At 38.9% G+C, this 15,497-nt stretch overlaps 1 protein-coding gene across 1 annotated transcript; it reads left to right on the forward strand.

The window, feature by feature from the left end:
- Positions 1-1,824: 1,824 nt before the first annotated feature.
- LOC139352029 (immunoglobulin-like and fibronectin type III domain-containing protein 1) lies at positions 1,825-13,747 on the forward strand. The gene is made up of 22 exons (XM_070994052.1): positions 1,825-1,941; positions 2,235-2,334; positions 2,461-2,487; positions 2,811-2,853; positions 2,947-3,127; positions 3,710-3,823; positions 3,905-4,067; positions 4,174-4,446; positions 4,608-5,009; positions 5,435-5,559; positions 5,721-5,862; positions 5,970-6,263; positions 6,373-6,672; positions 7,024-7,200; positions 7,319-7,447; positions 7,604-7,912; positions 8,829-8,914; positions 9,048-9,240; positions 9,707-10,003; positions 10,378-10,704; positions 12,565-12,587; positions 13,586-13,747. Exons 1-22 carry the CDS (start codon positions 1,825-1,827, stop codon positions 13,745-13,747), a joined length of 3,984 nt encoding a protein of 1,327 aa, XP_070850153.1.
- The last annotated feature ends 1,750 nt before the right edge of the window (positions 13,748-15,497 follow it).

Genomic DNA, 15,497 nt, shown 5'->3' on the forward strand with positions numbered 1-15,497 from the left:
CCAAAAAAATGTATTTCTTCTAAAAACTGAATCTTAGATTGCACAATTAAAACCATGAAACTTTATAGTGACTGATCTCGTTTCATGAGCCCCAAATGATTGATTTGAAGCCATCCCTCACATGTCAAATTGTTGGGATAGATCGTGTTTAGGAGCAGTCATACAAAGCTGTCTAAGTTGTGCCATTGCTGGTTTTTGGTCTAAATACACTGTACTAAAAATGGCTTGTTTGTGGCCATTTTTGCTATTTTCTGACATTTTGTGACCGAACAATTAATGAGTTAACTGTCATTGTCTCATTAGATTCTGTGACACCCATTTGAAAATCAATCTGCAGCATGTTTTCTTATTGAATACTTCTGAATGGGATTTAAGCTTTGGTATGGTACCTACAGAGTTAACTTGGCACAGTTAAATCAATCCCAAGACGACAACAGTTCAAAATGGTTTAAGACTTGATTTTACTACAATAATTGTAGGACACATTTGATTCAGCACACAGTTGCACAATGATTAGCCATTTGGCCCTATCGATATTGTGCAGAGGAAAAGACTAAAGCCCCAGGGTGAATGAAGCAGCTCTGAATCATTATGTGGTGTGATGCTTGTGCAGAAAGAGGAGTAACGGTTGGAATTTCACAAGCTGTTGGATGAACTTTGTGTTCTGTACTGAGTCATCCGACGGTTGAAATCCTTGAGAGGAAAAGGCAGAAAAAAATGCCTCACCCATCTGGTGGTTCCAAGGTTTGAGTTAAAAAAACAATAGCAATAGCGCTCTTGACACTGCGGCTCCTCGACTTCAGCCTCAGAAAAGCAAACTTCTCAGAGCATCTTGAAAGACACATTTTTAAAACTGCATTTTCAATTAGATTTTATATTGGGTATGTGTACATTTAACATGCATTTACATGACTTTTTCTGATCTTCTGCAAAGTTCTTTGCAACCATAAACTGCAAAGGTGTAAGTAAAATTTACTTCTTTTATATGAGCAGAAAAAAATCTGGTTTCTTACACATTTCTCCCAAATTCATTGGAATTTATATTAAAATCAATCAATGACAACACTTGAACTGCTTTTGAGGGGTTTTGCCATATATTTGTGTGCCTTTAGACAAAAATTCAGTCAAATATGGTATATCTTAAATCAGCACAGTTTAAGACATTAAAGGTCTTGCCATGTTGAAGCAGCTGTAATAGTTGACAAAGACAAAGTAAATACTGACCTCTTGTGAAATTTTTGCATAACTGCAACAATACACAAAGCACTTGTGAAGATGTTAACAGGTCTTCAGTATATCGGGATTTAAAGATCCTGCTGTTTTTAAACATTCAAAATTGGATGTTTAAATGTTGAGATCACTTTTGAGATACCTGGCAAGAAACAGGTTGTTGGTTGTTGTTCTCAGGTTGTTCAAACGAGTTTTTAACCATATTCTATCCAATGGTTTTACTCAGGCATGTTTGAACAGTGTCAATAATGAATATAACTGTGCTGACACACAGAAAGCATTAAGAACATTTGTATTTTTTGTTTCTTTTGTCTGTGTTTGCTTTAACAATCTCACACAGCTGACTTTGACTGCTATTTCCTGGTATTAACAGTGGCTATCAAGAAAAGGTCCAGAGTTCCCGGGGTTATGATCACTCAGTATGTTGAGCAACTCCCTGTCGGAAAGTCAACACCTGACTTCAGCCGGAAGCCAATGGCTGTGACTGCTCAAGAAGGTACATAACAAGTAAAATCATGATTACAACAACATCAAACACTATCTACAACTACATCATTTTCGATTGTTTCAGGTAAAAAAGTATTCTTCAAAGCAATGGTCAGCGGAGAGCCGGCACCAACTGTAACATGGGGGCGTAATAAAGGCGAAGTTGATGACCCTGAACAGTACAAATCTAGATATGATGAAAGACTTCAAGAGCACATTCTTGAGGTGAGAAAATACTGTTTAACTTGAATCCTACACATCGAACAAAACACAAATGTGTATCATACTAACATCACAATGCATTCTCCTGTACTCCTAAACATGCTGATCTGTAATAAGTATTTAGATTTTTATTATAATTGTTTAAAAGAATGAGGTACTATGAAGTTAAGAACTTTGATTTGTTCTCAAAGTATTTCACAGGACTCAATTAGAGACGTTTATTCATAATGTCAATGGGAGACAGAACCTAATATTCAGCACTAAAGATGCAATCTATGACAATACTTCTGTATCAGATACTCAGTGTAAAAGCTGATCAAGCTGACACCTACAAATGCTTTGCCACCAATGAGTACGGAAAGGCTGTCTGCACTGCAACTCTCAATGTAATTGGAGGTAAAAGACCTGATTATGCAACATGCGACAATGTTAATTGTAAATTTATCAAATTAAAGTATAATATACTGTAATTTTGACTACTCACTTATGGTTTCTTGTGTTTCTATTCATGCTTGTTTCCAGCTGGCTTAAAGAAGACGGGCCAGGCAGGTATAAAATTTACCATAACAATATGAAGAAGCTTAAGTGATTCTTTCTATAATCCATCAATCCACATCTTTATTTTTAGAATGACTTTCATGATTACGTTGTTTTGTTTTGTTTTGTTTTGTTTTTTCTTTAATTTGGGTCTAAGCAGTAATGTTGAACACTGTACATTGTGTTAATTTTGGGCGTTGGTTTCCACAGGTTTCTAAGGTTTTGGAAAGAGCTATACACAGAGTTTAAACGAATATGATAGTGGAATTGTTTGACATTAGGGAAAAACATCCCATGACTTTTCCTCTAATCTATATCTGGTTTTCTTTCCACAGGTGGACAACCACCACAGGATTTCAGATCAATGCTTAAGAAAACGTAAGCTCAAGTCAAACATTTTTAAATGTGTACTGCTGCAAATCCCAAAAAACACACTACTCTGTTCCTCTTTTTCAGTGTTGTTGTCACCAGAAAAAAACAACTCCCACCAAAGAAAGAGGGAGAAATTGATCCTAAGCTCTGGGAACTGCTTATCGGCGCACCAAAGAAGGACTATGAAAAAATCTGTTTGGAATTTGGTGTTACTGACTTCCGCTGGATGCTGAAGAGACTCAACCAGCTGAAGAAGGAAAGACAAGATGAGCAGGCAAAGGTACTGTACTGTGTGCAGTCTGTAACAACCGAACATGAATTCGGACTCGGTTTTAAACAAGGTTAAAAACTTTATAACATTTGTTTAAAGTATTCTAAGACTGGAAAAGAAAACCTGGTGGCACACACATCAGCTAGTTTGTTTGTTTTTGCCTGACTTTAAAGAGTAACTCAACAGAAGTTATGTGAAGGGTTGTGGTCAGATGTGCTTTGTAATCACATCCACTAGCGATGTCACAAAGTACTGGAATACACTTGTGCATCACTGCCGCAAGGTGAAAAACTAAACATTGCAGGGTCAGAAAGACATTGTCAGGGGGTGTTAAATTACTTGATAAAAGCGTGTCTCATGCAAATGGGTTTAAAAGATTTTCAAGATTCCCTGGTGCATGAGGAAAGGTTTTGCCTGAGGCTAAATTAACCTGATGCATCTTAAGTAAACAGAACAGAGGCCTTGAACAGAGCATAGATATCTATGCTCTGTTCAAGGCCACTTAAGTTCAAAATGTCATGGCTTCAGCAGTGAAGTTCAGAGCAAAACCTGCAGATACATACAAAGGACTTTTTAATCCTTCTTTTGCAGGTCCTAGAGAAAGTGGAAAATGTGAAACAAATTGAAGTAAAACCCAATGGCAGAGCTGAATTTGGCCTGGACATGACACTGTGGGATCCAAACAGTGCAATTAACTTGTACAAGGTGAGTATTGCAAGATAAAGCATTGCTGCTCAGATAACAAAGAAATCAAAAAATGTAATCTAACTTCATCTCCCTAAAAAGGATGGGACAATGGTTCCATATGGCGATGATGAAAATTCAAAGCACAGCCTAAAGAAAACTGGGACAAAGTATGTTTTCAGCATCAAAGATCCTCAACCAGAAGATGCTGGATTTTACCAGGTTGATGTTGAAGAGACAAATGTCCTTGCAACTGACTTTCAAGGTAAGGAAACTATAATAATATATTTAATATATATATCACATATTTAACAAAGAGTCAATCAGTTAATCAACCACTTCATCCACATCTACCCTTCCTCATCTCTCAGTGCCTGCTGTGGAGTTCATAGCCAAGATTAAGGATGTGAAGGCCGTAGAAAGTGAGGACGCCATCTTTCAGTGTGTGTTGTCAACACCCCTCAACCGAATTGCATGGTCAAAACAGGACTCGTCACTTGAACATGGGGACAAATATGACATCACTGTCTCAGAGGACAAACTAATTCACACACTGAGGGTTAAAGGCTGTGAAATGGCAGATAATGGAGCATATCATGCCATTGCTGGAATAACTTGCAGCAGTGCCTCTCTCACAGTGAAAGGTGGGGCATCTTTGTTTTTTCATCTTAATAGATTTTTGATAAATATATCAGTCTACTCTTGATAGTGTGATACATGGATATATAATCCTTGATTTTTTTCTTATTTAAAAAAATGTTTAATCAAAATAAATGATTTATTCCCCCTACTTGTATGTGTTCAGCTGATCCAAATGGTCGTAAAGGCCGTATGGGCACCCAAACTGGGAATCAAGATGACCTGACTAAACTAGCATTGGACCAGCAGGCCAAACTACAAAAAGAGAAAGATGACTTGGACGCAGCCAGACGAGCACAGGCTGAAAAGGACGCTGCAGATGCAGCAGCTAGAGCTGCAATGGGGGATGGAGGAGATGGAAGAGATGGTTCTGGTGATGGGACTGGTGATGGTTCAGGTGACGGGACTGATGATGGGTCTGGTGTAAAAACTGAGGGAGACGAGGGTGATGGGGATGGCAAGAATAAGAACCTACTAACAGATGGAGAGGACAAAGATAAAAATGATGATACGGATAAGAAAAAGAAGCGACTACGAACTGGCCCTTTGGTTCCTGACACTGTTATAGGTAAAATTTATTGGGTTATTTTATGCTACATGGTCATTTGCTAATATTTTCACTGCATACTGTATCAACATCAACAAGGTGAAATAAGTTACAAAATGTAACAGTAAATGCTATGTTTTCAATGTAGAAACGGTTACAGATTGTGACATAAAAGGCCCAGAGTGTAAGATTTACTGGCAGATATGGAATAGTTCTCCTACAAGCTTGGAGGGGGAGGGTAAGGTGAGAAGGTGTTCAGATGGTTGCAGTCTGCAACCTCACCAGTAGATGTCCCCGAAGCCTAAACACTGGACCTTAAATACCTCACAATACAACCTTTCATAAATTCTTATATTATGATTACCAAAGGTTACATAAGGCCACATATAGTACACACAGTGACTTTTTTTTATTTCTAAATTATGAATCTGTTCTTACTGTTGCAGACCGTGGTGTTCAGTTTGTCAGTGGGCTGTCAGATACTGATGCTAATGTTGGTGAACGGACAGAGCTGTCTTGCAAACTAAGCAGCGAGACCTCTGAGGGACGTTGGTATAAAAATGGGAAACTGGTAAGTCAACTATTCGGGAGAGAATTGTGGGTATATAGGATGACTGTCCTGCATATAGCTGTTTCCCACCTTGTAAAACCATAAAGGTTCATTTTAGTCAAAAATATTGTTTGTATATGTTAATCAAAATGTTTGAATATTTAATCTTTTTATCTGACAAGCTAAGCAATGAGGATGGGGTAACAATTATCAAAGATGGAGCCTGTCATAGGTTGATAATTGATTGCTGTAACAAAGATGATGCAGCTGTGTACCGGTTTGAAGCTGAAGGCCGTAAATCAGAAGCAACACTTAATATACAAGGTCAGGATAAAAATGAATAACATGGTTTGCCATCAATTGCTAAAGTATCCACTGTTTAAAGGGCCTCAGTTTCTGACAAAAACTATTTTTTTTCTCTAACATTGAAGATCCACCAAAAATCGATGCTGAGGCACTCGGAAAATTCACAAAACCAGTCATTATAAAGGCAGGTGAAAATGCTGAATGGAAGCTGCCGTTCTCAGGCGGGGCTCCTATGAATACACAGTGGTACAAGGATGATGATGAGCTTTTGCCTGGCCTCAATGTGAAGATTGAAACATCAGCTACTGAGAGTAGACTGCGCCTTACTAAGTGCCAAAGGAAAGACAGTGGAGAGGTCAAAATCAAAATAAAAAATGAATATGGTACAACAGAGGCAATTTCCAAACTTATTGTACTGGGTGAGTTGACAACAGTAGACTTAAGTTTGCCATGTGTTATACATTGTACTGCACACAAGGAAATAGATGCGTTTGCTGTTAGTATGAGTTATTTTCATTTCGTCAATAGACAAACCCACACCACCACAAGGACCAGTGGACATTATGGAAAGTGCTGTAACGTCTGTTGAGTTCAAATGGAAACTGCCAAAAGATAGTGGTGGATGCCCAGTCACAAACTATATCATAGAACGCCAACAAGTAGGGCGTAATAAATGGTCAAATCTTGGAGAGATCCCTGGCAACGACCCAAGTTACAAAGATTCAGATGTGAACCCTGGGAGGAGATACTGCTACCGGATCAGAGCCAAGAACACAGAAGGCATCAGTGATTACCTGCAGACAGAGGACATACCAGCTGGTGTATTACGTAAGCATAAGGTTTTGTAGTACAAGGGCTACCTTTGCTGCTGTCTGATGAAAACCTGTTAAGTTCTTGGGAAGCAGGTATAATGTGCAAAGAGTGAAACCATCAAACAAAACATTACAATTCTTTGTGGGCTCAGACCAGTATGACCTTCTTTTCCAATATATCATGCTTCATTTGCCAAACATTTTTAAGCTCTCTTGCAAGTTTATGCTATCTATTAAATTTTATTTGGTGAATAAATCTTTGGTGTACTGTGGCTGTGCAAAGTTTTATTTTTGGAGTTAATAATAAGAAAAGAAGAACATAACATAACAGCATGCAATTGAGTAAACATCATGTTTCCAACTACAGGTTACCCTGGACCGCCAACAGCACCTAAAGTGGTCAGTGCCTTTAAAGACTGCATCAATCTGGCATGGTCTCCTCCATGTGACACTGGAGGAACCAAAATAGTAGGATACAACTTGGAAAAGAACAAGAAAGGCACTAATTACTGGAGTCTTGTAAATCAAGGAGGGCCTATTACAGGTAGCTAATTCATACGACACGCTGCAGGAACACACATGATTTGTTACAATGCTGTGTAGCTGCCTACTTCAATGGATATTTCTAGTGATTTGATAATCATTTCGTCTTTTTTCCACAGATACAAAGTATGCAGTGAAAGACGTGTTTGAAGGTGCAGCATATGAATTTAGAGTGTCTGCTATCAACCTATCTGGTGCTGGAGATCCTAGTATTCCATGTGACACAGTAATTGCAAGAGATCCAATGAGTAAGCCAGTCACACTCTTCTTTGTGCTGCAGTTGTCATTACTGAAAATTATCCAACTTATGCCTTACAGTGAACCTACAACCTAGTGTTGTCTGTAGCTCTTTCTGCAATATAAAAGCACTGGTAGCTAATAACCTCACATTACTGTAATTTCAGAACCCCCAGGCAAAGTCACAGACCTGAAGTTAACATCCTCCAATTACACCACAGTTTCACTGGCTTGGACTAAACCTAAAGAAATGAAAGGTGTAGAGGATGAAGCCCAAGGGTACTATGTGGAGATCAGACCAATAGAAAGCCTTGAATGGACCCGCTGTAATGCCATTCCAATTACTCTAACATCCTACACCGTGCTTGGTTTGAAGGCAATGGCCACCTACTGGGCGAGAGTAATTGCCACCAATTACGGAGGTGATGGAGAACCTCAGGGCTTTGACAATTACATCATTGCCATGCCTCCTCCTGGTGAGAACATCAACATTAAATCAACAACTTGACAGTTTGGTGAAGATGAATGAATAATAGTTTTCTCTTCTGTTCCCACAAATGTCCTGATCAGGTTATATTCAGTATCCACACAAAGTCATAACAAATATTTAGTTTTTCCTCTATAATACATCTGCGCAGAGCACCCTCTCCCTTAAAAATAGTCCTACAGCTGTAAAACATACTGCACAGCTCCACACCAAGAAAATATTGTCTGCACCGCAGCTTTACTGTATTGTGTTTGTACAGTATAGTTTCTTAGAATATTTTAATATCCATGGATATTGGAGTTAAAGGTAAGAATTATTGAGACAGGACAGAAATACAGGGTAAATAAAGGGTTTAAAATAATTCTGGACACCCCAACATGAAAAAAATAGTATTTGTTTTGATTTTCAGTATTTAATACTGAAGTTCAAATGTAGCTTCCAACCAACCGTAGCAATTTAAAGGCATGGTACAACAATAAAACACCACTATAACAGGGGCAAAGTGACATATTTTGTTGTTTTTAACCAAAGGAGTTTCATGCACATCACTGATGCGGCTGTTTGTCTGTATATGTATGTATTGAAACTGCTGGCTTCTGTTTATTTAGTCAAGCCACCTGGTGTCTCAGTTATTTGCAACACTGCGGGATAGAAATAGGTTCGCAGTATGCTATGCAATGCAGTATTCTGAACGGCTGGTGTACCCAGAGATTGGAAATGGACCTGGATTTATACAAATGCTGCAGTGATTAATTTTTACACGTCTTCATTCCAATCTTGTATTTTTCCCTTAAAACATTACTATCTATGTCCACAAGAAAAGACAACAGAGTATACCAGACAGTTAGCTAAAATTGTATAAATACCAGAATCTAAATAATTTGTTCTAAATTTCACCCTCACAGTAAAGCCAAAGTTTAAAGATCGCAATATGAAGACCTTCGTGGTGGTAAGATCTGGAAACACAGTTCGTCTGAACATCAACTTTGAGGTACTGTGCCAGGCGTTTTCTAACTAATGGTTTCTCAGGAGAATGTATTTTAATTGTGTGAGGTTTTCAGATAACATTATCCAATTTCTCTGATCAAAAAATTAAACTCTGATATGTTCTTTACTGTCGACAGGCTTCCCCACTGCCAGAGATCTCTTGGCTAAAAGATGGTACTCCAGTGGCCAAACATGTGACAATTACAAACTCTGATAAAGGTTCTCAGCTCCTAATCCCCACATCTGAACGGTCTGACACAGGCATCTACACCATTACTGTCAAGAACATTGTTGGCCAGGAGAGCTTCAATGTTGAAATCAGAGTTACAGGTGAATCTCACTGTGAGGAGTTAGGTTACAGAGACTGCATGCATACTGTTTGTCGGTTTTATTAGCTGTTCCTTCAATGCTATTAAGCACACTAAATACTTCACCCAACTTGCGCAGATGGCTGCAACTATCAGTCGATGCTCATAGTTAGTGGGTTAAAGATAATCTGAAGTAACCTACACCATCCAGTGTCAACAAAGGTTGAAAGAGTTTTCTTCTAAGTAATTTCTTCTCTAATGTAACACAATTTGTGTTATCAACAACACTATTAAATGTATTTTCTGTAAAGTCACTACTATAACATTGCTGGCTACTGGTTTGTGGCGCTACTATAAAGACAACGTTGTTCCAACCAAAACTTCTATGTCTGATCCACATCATAATAGTATGACTCAAATTGAAAATTAGCAAACTAACCCTGTAATATTAGTAATCTAGATCTCTTTGCCTCTAAATCTGGTTTTAGACGATCCAAAGCCTCCAGGTCCAGTGGAGCTAGATCAGAACATCTCGGGAACAGTGACTCTGTCCTGGACTTCATCTCCAGATGAGAAGAGGGATGATAGACTACACTACATGATATCCAAGCGGGACTCCTTCAAACGCACTTGGAGGACAGTGGCAGATAACCTCTTTAACAATAAGTTCACAGTTGTCAACATTTTGCCTGGACGACAGTATAACTTCAGAGTATTTGCTAAAAATGACATGGGTCTTTCACCGCCTTCAGAATCCCCCATGTTTGAAACCAAAAAGGAAAAAGGTTTGTGCCTCCATGTTCAATCACATGGATCCTTGGGCCATCTTGCATGTTTTAAGGTCTATCCACAGATTTTCAATGATGTTTCAGTGAGGTCAGGGAACTGTGAGGGCCATGGCAAAACCTTCAGCTCATATTCATAACAACCTAATGAAGGTCTGGTTAAAGTTACCTGAGAGCTCAAATCTCTTGGGGTGCTCAAACTTTCGTGTGGTGCCCTTTTCCTTTTTGCCACTCTAACATTATACAAAACAAAAATAACTCACCAATTTTGCTTTAAATGTTGAACAGGATGTTTCATTTTTAACTTCATAACTTTTGGAAAGTATATCATAATTCAGTAAAGCCCTACACTTTATGTATTTTTTGTGTTTCAGAAAAGTTCAAAGTAAACATACCAGAGACAAAATCCTTGGACTTTGAATCACCTCCATCATTTATCGTTCCCCTGAAGAAGCGTACAGCTCCACAGGGTTATGAGTGCTACATGAGCTGTGCAGTTAAGGGTGATCCAGCTCCACGTGTGACATGGTACCGCAACAATATCAGCCTGAACACAAACACCAACTACCACATCACCAATGTATGTGGAGTCTGCTCCATGCTCATCCTCAGGGTGGAACCCAAAGACTACGGAGAATACAAAGTTGCCATTGAGAACAAACTGGGGACAGCTGAGTCCACAATGATGCTCAATGTCAGAGGTATCCGCCTGTACAAGCTTAAAGAATCACACATTTTTCCGTAAAGAGACTGACTGATAAAATATTTGACTGAACAGTGTGTAGATGTATTAAACTGACAGGATAAATACGTTTCTTTGCAGAGTGAAGAAGAGCTGCAGCTGCTGGAGAGAAGCTGAACCAACAGATTCTTTACTGTGTTTTCAATCAATTACACTTTAATTTAAACTTAGCGACAACTTGTATTCATTTTAACTTACTCCATTTCACACAAGGGTGAGGCGCCACTTTTTAATCACTTAATAACTTTAGAAAGCAACAGAACACATTAATTGTTTTAGAAAAATGCTATATGTTGTACCATTAATCTTTTGGCGATATTTCATCACCCCGCTTCGATTTATTGAAGATGTAGTCATATTTTCAATTTTTCAAGTTCCCCTGTGTTCAATTACTGAAATTATATGAAACAATCCAACGTAAAACACTCATTCATTTCTATAGCCCTTAAACAGAGTTACAGTTGCTAAACATTGAGAGAGAGTGGAATTATTGATTACTAGCACTGGACAAAGTTTTCATTAATGGATCCCTGCTGTATTTCATGCATGAGTACGTACATGTAACACACAAGCACTACATAATGTTGCTCTAGCTTAAGTACAGGGCTTTCTGAATTCCTGTGAAGTCTTACATGATTAGACAGAGACTGCACTGTTTTATCCTGATGTCTGTGTTTAAGCTATTGTCTATGTCACGCTTACAGAGAGGAGCATTATCGTTATTCAAGGGAGAGCCCATAAATCCTTTATTTCTCTCATACAGTAAACTAAGGTTTCTATACAAATACAGAGATGTTACTGTTGCTGGACCTGGTGCCTTGCATGAAATTTCTAAAAGACAGTCTGAGAAACAGTAATTACTGCTTTCTATACAATGGGTAGCTCTGCTGCACACAAACATTACTGTCACACAATTCCACCGATGGATGGTTGGTGGCATTCACACACAAAGAAATGTAGTGTGCAATTTAAAAATGACTAAAGAGCAACCCCTTGAGGTGAATCTGCAGCCTGCTAAAATGTTAGTGAGTTAAAAAGAGAGGTGGGAAATAAAAGTACAGTTTTGAGGTACTTGGAATTTTCAATTTTGAGATTTTTTTAATGCTCCACTGCATTTCAGGGGGACATACTGCAATTTTTACTCCATTATATGTATCTTACAGCCTTCCTACAGTGCAGATACATTACAAGCCCGTCAAATATGATACATGACTACAAATAAACAACACAACAGCGCATAATGTACCTACTGTAAACTCGGCCGCACCAGGACCAGCTTCAACATTATATGCTTGCAGTCACATTTTATCACTCTGAAGGTTTTTTTTTTTCTTTTCTTTTAGTTCTCTGTCATTTTAAAATACATCTTGCCGCTAATACTGTACTAATGCACTCTGACATAGCTAAAGTGAATGCAGGCCTTTAACATCCAACAGAGCACTTTTACACTGGTATTTACTGAAGTGGTGGGTCTGAGCACTTGTTCCAACCCCCGACCCCAGCAGTTGCTTTGAATATTACAGTCCAGTGACTGACATGGTCAAAGGGTCTAGCATAATACACAACATGATAGCAAATACACAATTTGCTGGATTCATCTCACTGAAGGCACATACCTCTTCAGGGCTTCTGCTGCTGCCATGGCCAGGCGCAAGTCAATGACGCCCCAACAGGACATTTTGTTGGACTCAGCAGTATCAGTCCAGGAGAAATATAAACTCCAATGCTTCTCCTGTTTTGTTCTTCATTAACATCTTCACCGTCGGGGCCTTTATAATGGGGTGGTTTTGTGTGTCGAAGAATCACAAACCTCCAACAGGTGATGGAGATGACGCCCGCCAGGTAACTAAGTTAGCTAGCTAACTTTCGTAATCGTGTTTTCTGCAGGGTTGGTCAATTCATTGTAAAAGTCCGACATTTTCTTGTTCTGTTTTGTATTACCGTGTAACAAAGTGAAATTCAATCGACAACAGGCTTTCATGAAAGTAATTTCGGCGTTGCTGGGAGAATTATCTGTCGCCATAAAGTATCGTTACAAATATGTTTGTGTTAAGCTAGCTAAAGAGAACGTTACATAGAGGAAATTGACGACTGGCCTTCAAAATAAAAGAATTACGTTTCTAATTTTTTGAACGAACGAATAAATATGAACTAATTAACAATTAGACAGGAAAATGTAGAAAAAAATATCTTTGGGTTACCTTAAGTTTGTGCCATGTGTAGGATAATATGAAGGAAAATATTACTCTGTGACTTTATCTTGAAAATCAAGGGACGCAAGACATTTTAAAGTGGCTGGCTTGGCGCGTGCAGTCGCACCCGTTGATATTCTAGCACGTCCAAATTCATGGTCACGTTTCAGTTACATTACACAGCCCCGGCGGTTATTGTGAAATATAAATAATGTCTGATGTCTTTTATTATTAGCAGGTACCAGTTCTTCTATACAGCATATAATTTAGTATCACAAAATATGAGTTGAAATATTTGCTGGATCTGGAAAATTAATTATCTGACAAATCAAGGTACCACATCACAATGCAAAAATCATAAACATCCAATATTGCTGTAGAGCAGTCCTCCTCAGTCAAACACTGCCCACAATGGCCTAATACACCTAGGGCTATAAATGAAATAAATGATGTTTACATTTCACTGATAGTTGGGGGGGGGTTTTTGTTTGTTTGTTTGTTTTTTTGTCTCATGGTAGACTACAGTAAGCCTATACATTTGTAATATCTCACAACCCCAACAGCTCAGTCTGACATAAATCAATGACAAGAACAGACTGTTTGAACGGAGTCAAACCACATGGCTAAATAATTTCTCCCACTTTCTAGACTAACACAGGTTTGGCTGTGGAGGAGAGGGTCTTTGCCCTGGAGGAGGCTCAGAGGCAGGCTGAGGAGAGGGCTGAGGTTGTCCTAGCCACATCAGAAAAACTGAAGGACTCCAACTTCTATTTGCAGCCACTGGACCTCTTCGATGAGATGGACACATGATTGGCTGGCTGATGCTGTTGACAGTGTGTACTCCAGAGCTGATGAGCAGGTTGCAACATCAGCGGTTCTTCATGCACAGTCAGAGGGACGAGACTCTGAGCTGAATGTGCAGAAAAAGTCAATGCACCTTCATAATGTTTGTACAATCAACCAGAAGATGGCTGCAATAAAGTGAGCTCAGTTTGATTTCACAGGTTATCTGCAGAAGAAGTGTTCATTATTGATGATTGTGTGCGTTTCAGGGAGCTTGTGGAGGCAAAGCAGGTCATGCGTGCCAAGGCAGTAGTTAGTTCGGCGCAGATGGCTAGATGAGCAGTTTTTCACTTCACAGACCCTCCACAGCAGCAGCATGGCTCAGCTGCAGACTTTTCACACAGAAGAGACTGTAGATGGTCATGTTTTGGACGAGTCTTTGGAGGACGAGGTATCCAAAGAAGTTGTGGAAAGCTATGAGAGAGCAGAGGAAGCGTCAGCTGAATTAAATTGTGAGGTCTTCATGGACGAAAATGAGGAGGATGAGTAGTTGTACTGCTATTCGTCCAGTAGACTGTAAATCAATGCAGTTCACCACTACTTCCTACAATACACAACACTGTGATTTTTTTAAATGCAGCATACTTTCTTTAACTTGGAGCTGCTGATCTATAGTATTTGTTTTAATCCACTTGTGTGGTTGCCTATATATGGCCTACATTATACATGTAGAATGTGGTAGAATCGGCATGTGAAAAATGTAATTAACTTTTCATGCATTTACATATAACATGATTACAGTATGAGAGCATGAAATGTAAACCGTTCATTGCGAAGTGGAGGAGAAAATGAATCTGACTGTCCTTCTAGCTTTTAATTTAACACAGCTACATATGTCGAGCCCTCACTGCAAAGTTATTTATGGTACAAGTGCACATGCTGAATACATGCTGAATACATGTGGGTACAGAAGATTCCAGTGGTACATACTGTTCCTTTGTCATGAAACCCTTTTGTGAAAAGGTTAAAGTACTATTTTGTGCCAGCAGGTGGTGCCTGATTACTACCATAATGATGAAGGATGATCAACAGATGTGATAGAGGAACCAAAAGACTGTCGTTGAAAATCTTTTGTCATACAAAAAATGGTATTACTACTTACAGCTGGCTCCATCTAGCTTCAAACATCCATCCTCCTCATGTTGTGTAGGCTACATTTACTCCTCCATGACATCCTGTCTGAACAAAGCACAGCAACCACATGTCATGTATTTGAAATGACTCTTTATTTGCCATGAGGCTGCATTTTAAAGCTGGTCTGATTTTCTGAAAAACATTCTAGAGTGGAAATTCTGCCCAGATACCCGTTGACCTGTTTCTTTTTAAACATTGTGAGTGATGGCATGAATTACAGTATGATTTAACTATTAGAGCTGAACTCATCATTGTTACAGTATATCTGTTTGTCTCCCTAGAACAATAAAAAGATTCTCTCTATTCAGAAATATACTGTGGGGTGATTCCCATCAGTATCACTGTAAGAATGGAAATTTGTGAATCAGTCTTCTGTAATTCTATAGATGACAGCAGGTGTAGGCGAGGTTTGCTCTGACAGCCAACACTGACTCAGGCTGGAATTAATTAGAAGCAAAGTGAGACTTAAATGATGCGCCTGGTGTCTATCAGCAGCTGAGACCACGAATACTTGTCAGCCTTCCAACATTCAAGATTGTTTAAGATGTTTCTTTAACACTTAGCAAATATTTTGTGTTGAAAC

Source organism: Chaetodon trifascialis, chromosome 3 (assembly GCF_039877785.1).
Source record: "Chaetodon trifascialis isolate fChaTrf1 chromosome 3, fChaTrf1.hap1, whole genome shotgun sequence".
NCBI lineage: Eukaryota > Metazoa > Chordata > Actinopteri > Chaetodontiformes > Chaetodontidae > Chaetodon > Chaetodon trifascialis.

What these genes read in the sequence shown, in the direction of transcription:
- LOC139352029 (XM_070994052.1), top strand. Translation starts at nt 1,825, where the DNA reads ATGGTCAGCGGAGAGCCGGCACCAACTGTAACATGGGGGCGTAATAAA. An exon ending in TGCCTCTCTCACAGTGAAAG is followed by an intron (nt 4,447 to 4,607) that starts GTGGGGCATCTT and finishes GTATGTGTTCAG; the next exon opens with CTGATCCAAATGGTCGTAAA. An exon ending in AATTGCAAGAGATCCAATGA is followed by an intron (nt 7,448 to 7,603) that starts GTAAGCCAGTCA and finishes CTGTAATTTCAG; the next exon opens with AACCCCCAGGCAAAGTCACA.